The sequence below is a fragment of the Colossoma macropomum genome, unplaced genomic scaffold (assembly GCF_904425465.1).
Source record: "Colossoma macropomum unplaced genomic scaffold, Colossoma_macropomum, whole genome shotgun sequence".
NCBI lineage: Eukaryota > Metazoa > Chordata > Actinopteri > Characiformes > Serrasalmidae > Colossoma > Colossoma macropomum.
In genome coordinates this window covers 233,848-241,131 of record NW_023494785.1, presented here as the reverse complement: position 1 = coordinate 241,131, position 7,284 = coordinate 233,848, and the positions used below count along the sequence as shown (strand labels likewise).

At 39.9% G+C, this 7,284-nt stretch overlaps 1 protein-coding gene across 1 annotated transcript; it reads left to right on the top strand.

Annotated features, from left to right (window-relative positions):
* Positions 1 to 1,727: 1,727 nt before the first annotated feature.
* On the top strand, positions 1,728 to 6,066 carry mss51 (MSS51 mitochondrial translational activator). The gene is made up of 6 exons (XM_036578435.1): positions 1,728 to 1,866; positions 3,191 to 3,334; positions 3,470 to 3,594; positions 3,820 to 4,383; positions 5,020 to 5,113; positions 5,522 to 6,066. The coding sequence occupies exons 1-6, from the start codon at positions 1,850 to 1,852 to the stop codon at positions 5,721 to 5,723; spliced, it is 1,146 nt and encodes a 381-aa protein (XP_036434328.1). The 5' UTR covers positions 1,728 to 1,849; the 3' UTR covers positions 5,724 to 6,066.
* The last annotated feature ends 1,218 nt before the right edge of the window (positions 6,067 to 7,284 follow it).

Here is a 7,284-nt window from a genome sequence, read left to right as displayed (position 1 = left end):
GAGGTGGGTTACTGCGATTGTATCACGGGGAAGGGTGTTATTAGGCACGATGCGAAGTGGAGTAAAACTCCCTCCCTCGTGATAAAATCACTGTAACGCACTGCCTCGAGTGGCTTATTGCTAACATAACATATTAAAATGCACAATGTTTTAGATAATTATTTAAGTTATTATTAATAATAATTGACATAAGCAAGTATTCCGCCAAGAAATGTAGTTCCTTTAGGGTATGGTTTTTTTGTACAACAGTGAACATATGATAACAGCACTGTTTAATGCAAATACCTTCAGTTTATAAGTACTTTTTGGTCACCAAATCACCACCGTGAGTCATTTGGGATTCATCCACATTCATACTCGACAGGCAGTGCAGTATCTGACAGCCGAAGCTAGAATTTCTAAACTTAATGTTACACAGCTCACTATTTAGCTAGGGAGTACAGAACCGTTTGGGATTTGACGCGACTTCTGACTGAAACACAAACATTTGAAGCTTGTTAGCCATTCAGGTGACATTCTTTAGACTTTTATATTGCCATTTTTCAGTGAATCATATCGTGAGTTCTTTAATTCAAGCCTGTGATATTAATGGTGGAGGTGTTTAGCATGTTTGTTGTCTTTTAGCCTGTTAGCGACCTGACCAGCCTAGTTCTAGTTAAGAACATAAGTTGTCAGCCCCTCAGTTTAAACAGAACTGGGTTCTTACTTTATCAATATACTCGGTGATCCGTGTGATCAGCATTAGAGTCAAAGATTATTACATTAACAGCAGAAGGGTTTTCTATGCTGTGGCGCAGTGATACAGAGTTCAGTTGCTGTGATGCGGTCATTGGTGTGCATATATCATGGATTTTACTACGGCTTTTAATGCAGCTCATCAGATTAGATTTTAGGACCGGAACTATCCATTTTATAAATGGTCATAACACACAATATACATATATATATACACACATATATATATATATATATATATATATATATACACACATGGAAGCTCGGTGACAGTTCACTCTGAGAAGTTTCAGATCAATGGAGCTCGGTTTCATCTCTGAAAGGTCTCAGTGAGCTGCAGTGAGTATCAGTGCTATCAGCTACTGCCCTCTGGTGGACAGACTGTGTAAATGCACATTGTAAATACTGCTTATGCCTTAAACCAGAGATTCCCAATCAGGTTAAGTTGCAGTTAGCAGGGTTATTAGGACAAATATTGTGGAACAAATATAATTGAAAAAAGAAAAATGGCTACATTGTAAAAAAAAGAAGAAATATTTTCATATATATATATATATATATATATATATATATATATATATATATATATATATATATGAACAGTCTGGTTCCAACGTGGTTATATATCCTAATTATTCTAATATGAATCTGGATGACTTTGAAACTGAACTTCTTTGTTTTTTGTCCGTAATTTAGCTCAATTATCAGAAAATAATTGTTAAAAAGTGAAGAACAAAAGTGAGAACCTTTCCAAAACCTTTGTTTTGTTTGTTTGTTTTTGTATTCTCACACCTTACCTCAATGACAGACAATATTGATAAAATAATAAAAAGAAAACTGTAAAAATTCTTTATTTGTTTGTATTTATTATTTGTTTATTTGCATGACTAATTTTTAACAACACTAACTGCTATAAGTGAAGGACTGAAGGCGCTGATGAGCAAAAAAAAGAAGCCCCCCGGAACCAGAAAGCTCCAGAAGGGTCTTGCCCCTGCGCGGGGGGCTATATATTGCTCGTGGCCTGCCGTTCGTGCGAGGAGAGAGCAGATCAGGACGAGAGCTACCGGGACAGAACGACGTCTCCCAGCCGTTAAAGCGCTCGCGTTCATTCACCATGACCGACACGCGCAGGTAAGAGATGTTTTCTGTCTGTCTCGCGCTGTGGGCTTTGACTTACAGGCGCTCGGTGCGCTGGGTCAGGGGGTCCCGGAGTGGAGAGTTTATTTGAGCTGCTGTTTAATGTGAGCAGTAATCCTGTCACTCATTCTCTGATATGATATCCACAGACCTGCAGCTAAAAACAGCCCAGCACCTGTTACACTGGGTCTGTGGGAACGGGGGTCTGGGTGGGTGGAGCAGCTGATTGGGGGTCTGTCTGTCAATCTTCAGTATCTACCCACATGCACACGTAGACCCCCAGCACCAAAAATAGATTTCCAGAAGCAGAACTGCTAAGGTTAACTGGCTGTCCTGCTACTAAACACATTAGAACCATTAGGATTAAGACCTGCTGGTTTTGCTTTCTAATGAGAATTAGCTTAATGCTTAATGGAGACCACTAGTTTCCTGCAGGACACCTTTAGATTTCTTTAGGAAACCATCTGGAATCAGAACAGCTGTTAAAACATTAGAGTCCTTATCAACCAAACAGGAAAACATACAATTCCATTAGTGACTACTGGACACCACCAGCAACCAGCAGAACCTTTTAATGGTTTCTGTGATTAAAACTATGAGTTTTACTATGAATAAAAAACAAGGGTGCCAAAACTTTTGCGTCTTGGGCACTGTTTGAATTGGGCTTAGAGAAACTGAGAGAACATAACATTTAGAGTCGGTTATTCATTCAGCCTAATGAGAAACTGTAGAACAGACTCAGTTTATATCACAATACCTACATTTAGTCAGTATTCATTCACTAATGAGAAACTGTAGAACAGACTCAGTTTATATCACAATACCTACATTTAGAGTCGTTATTCATTCAGCCTAATGAGAAACTGTAGAACAGACTCAGTTTATATCACAATACCTACATTTAGAGTCAGTTATTCATTCAGCCTAATGAGAAACTGTAGAACAGACTCAGTTTATATCACAATACCTACATTTAGAGTCGGTTATTCATTCAGCCTAATGAGAAACTGTAGAACAGACTCAGTTTATATCACAATACCTACATTTAGAGTCGGTTATTCATTCAGCCTAATGAGAAACTGTAGAACAGACTCAGTTTATATCACAATACCTACATTTAGAGTCAGTTATTCATTCAGCCTAATGAGAAACTGTAGAACAGACTCAGTTTATATCACAATACCTACATTTAGAGTCGGTTATTCATTCAGCCTAATGAGAAACTGTAGAACAGACTCAGTTTATATCACAATACCTACATACATCTGATTTCTGTGTCTCTCTTTGTCTCTTTTTTTGTGTCTCCATGTCATTGCAGTTCTTCAGATGGTAAGGACAGTAAGCCCCTTACCTTCCGCAGTCAGAAGGAAATGTTCATGAAAATGGAGGAGTCGTTTAAATTCTGTGCCAGATGTGGAAAAAAGCCCTCAGAGGCAGCAGAAACTCTTAAACGCTGTGCAAGGTGAGGCAGATTGGGAGAACACTCTGTTGTGTGAGTTTGAAACATTCTGTGACCATAGACAGGCTCAGGGGTTTGCTCATGGTTTTCCAGCAGCTTAAATGTCTCTCTCCCTCTCTTTCATTCTCTCTTATGCAGGTGTTTGAATGTGTATTACTGCAGTAAGGACTGTCAAAAGAAGGACTGGTCTGTACACAAGCGATATTGTGCACAGCTGCGTAAAGCTGCCATAGACAGACTCGTTGAGTGGCTCATCTACCAGGGTGAGGATAGGGAATGATAATCAAGAGAGTACTTTAATATCCAGTTTTAATTTAGGTGAAAACTGTGCTCTTAGAATGGTGTTCCACAAGGTCCAATTTTAGGGTCAATAGTTTTTGCAATGGGAAACAGCTCTTTCATGTTCTAACCAATAACAGTTCATATACACACCATCTACAGTTCCTGTAACAGTTGGTCTCATGCCCTGTCATTGTCTCATCCAATAGGAGACTTGCCCTTCCCAACGGAGGCGTGGTCTCGTCCTGCTAAAGACATACGGTGCTGGGAGACCTGGCTGTCCATGCAGGGTGACCTCACGCCCCGGTTGGAGCCCATCCTGTCCAGCAAAAACATGACCGACCTCTGGACCAATGCTTGCCGGACACGCCCTGATGAGGCGGAGCTTCGTGAGTCTGTGTGGCGTGTGTGTAGCGAGTTCTTCTCACGTCCACTGACTATCGGAATGGCAATGCAGATGTTCAGCCTGAACCCCTATTCACGACCCCTGACCATCCACGTGGTAGGGGCAGGAAACACAGAGACCCTGGGAGCCAGGACCACAGACTTGGACGAACTGAGCCGCATGTTTCCTGGCCACCAGGGCCTGGAGGTGGTGATGGTGGGGCCCGAGGTGGTTCAGGGGCCCATCATGAGGCCACCGCTGAGGGCGTTTGGGCCCAGAGGAAAAGTTTATATCAGTGCCTACAAGGGCCTCTACCACCAGTTCTGGGAGGAAGTCATTGAGAAAGGAGAGGCAGCCAAACCAGACCTAGTGGTGGGATTTCACCCAGGTACACACTCAGTATACATATTATACCAAACACACTGTTAGCATCTACACGCTGCAGCTACCTCTGCAATCTGCTTCGCTCCCCCATAATACGGCAACAAATGTAGGTAAAAGTAGCATATTATTTGAAAAGTGACCACAGTTTTAGAAACATTCAGTAGCCCAGAATATGTTTTAACATAGCCTGATTAAGTTCACTTGGCTCACATTATTGCATATGTCATCAACACTACTAGTGTATCACTATGTTATTCAATGGGGACTCAACCAATGAGGGAGACGGGTCCCTGCCTGAAATTAAGGTTCAGGAACAGGATGGTTCGGGTAGATCCCTAGTCTAATCAAAGTTTAGTTTACACAAATGTGGTCTATGAATTAGCCAATGCTCTGGATGGTTTAACTACTCATCAGTACATGTTTCTGGCACCACTAGCTGTACAGTATCCTATCTGGAGAACATAGACATTTCTCCAGAAAGAAAATCAGCAGAGGGCTTAGCATTAAACCCTGTGGAACTCACATTAAAAAAAATCATTATATCTCAATTATATCTTGAACCGCTGTGGTTTGGTTCAGCTTAGTGTTTTACTGTGTTCTTGTGATGAAAATAAAGTATCTGTGTATGTTGTGGTTTCAGGGTTCGATTCCAGTCAGAGTATGTCAGATGGCTGGCTACCCACGCTGCTCCTGCTGAGGGACTACAATATCCCCACCATGTTTGCTATGAGCAAGTAAGAAGGAGATTATCAACCAAAATGTGTAATTGTTTCCATTAGGACTTTATAACAGGGACCAAATATAAGTATTGTGCTGTTAAATCAATGATGTGTCACATTGTAAAAATAAATAACTAGAAAAGAATAAGTAAAGCTGGTGTACTTAAAATTTTGTTGATTGACGTCCTAATAAAAATGTCAAGTCAACCAGGTTCACTTCCTTTTTTAGTTAAAATGTTGTATCAATTTTTACAGTTTGTGCTGCAATATTTTGACCAAAATAAAAGGCCAACATCGCAGTCATTGTTAAAAAATGATATGTCTGTATTTGCTGACAGTTAAGTGTCATGAATGAGTCATGAGTTTTTGCAATTTGATTCTGTCTTTTTCTTCATTTCATCCTCACTTTCCTTTCTCTCTCAGTGATGGTGAGCTGCAGTACTCTCTGCAGATCCTGCTGGAGCTGGAGATGGACATTAAGGGCACTGGCCCAAACCCCTTCAGTTCCCAGAAGGCCGAGCAGGTGCAGTCCTGCCCCAACAAGCAGCCCAGCTACGGCAACGCCTTCTACCTCTATTTCCAGGGTCTGCTGGACACGGCGCTGGAGGAGGAGCTGGAGCAGTAGATCATAGAGAACATAGAGCTGCTCTAGTGCTGGTTCTACACACACACACTGCTATGAGAACAAACCGTATATGCAAATGAATTTCCTCTTGATATTTTACATAGTTCTTATGTTTTTGTTTTCATGTATGATCTCTCTGAGTTTGTTGATTATCTATAATATGAAAAATGAATGAAAACTGTTTTATAGTGTTCTGGATTGTAGTAGTTACCCACCTCACTATGTTATAGATCAGAATGAGTCCACCTTATTCCAGCACTCCGTGATGCTTCGAGTGACTCATGGACACAATGTGTTGAATCCTTACCTAACATCTTAATAGGATATCAATGTGGGAATAAATAAAAATATAAACAATCTTTATTGTTGGGATGCTTGAATACTTGTGTGCTGATGGTTGTAACTGATCTGTGATCAGAGATCTGAACCTGATTGAGAAACACTTTGGTCAGGATCCTGTTTAGTGCTACACCAACTACTCATGCTAACAAAGTCGTTTCATTTAAGGGTCATTCTACAGAAACGTCCATTTTGTGGGTCCCTAGTGTTCATAGATATATTACACTTAAAAAAAACATGTTAGAGTTACAATTTATTTACATTTTAAAATAAAACAATAAGTTATTTTAACAATTACACCTTCCAGAGCCTCAATTTAGCAATACTGTTTTTTAGATCAATCATATAGAATTCCAAACACCACAGAAGAGCTCGTCCCCACAGTCATGTGTGAAGGCTGAGGCCATATTTTGAGGTAAAAAAAACCACATTTTTCTGCAATTTTACCTACAATAACCTAAACATGACTATGGAATATATAAATTAAATGACATAAAGAAAACAAATACCAAATAAATATTATAAAATATATAATGAAAGTTGTGGACCCCAGGAGTCGTGTCACTGGTGTTACCGCATAACAAAAAATCTCTTATTTTGAAATAAAAGTCACACTGATGACATCACTTGACTTCCTTTTACCTGTTTGTCTGAGGATCTATGAAGAAAAGCTCATGGTGAGTCCACTGTGTCTTTCAGTTATCAGAGATTTTCTCATTTAGCTCATGATTTCATATGAAGCTTTTAGCTGAAGTCACTGGTGTGACCGACTTTATTCTGAGGTCACTGTGAAAAAACAGCACACAAGTGGATTAAATTCCATATTTTAGTGGATATTCAACATGGATATAGTGGATAGACAACATGTGGTTTGATGTTCTGTAGCAGCCAAATTGTAAAATGCATTATTCATAAAATGTCTCTGGTGTTCCTTTATTATATGGAACACCAATGAGGATCAGTAACACCAGCGACTCCTATGAATAAAATGGCCCTTAATCTGTTTAATTGTTTTCACACTGAGAGTCACAGACAGACAGAGACAACAAAGCATGTGATCAAGTCTTTTACAGAGTTCTGAACAACTCCACATGCTTTGAGGCTGTGATGATTTGAACATGCAGTTAGCTCCATGCTAATTGGTGGGGTAAAAGCCTCCATTACTCATTATCTGCATTAGCCTCATAGCTCCAGTGCTAAAAACAAAGATGCAAACTTGTCT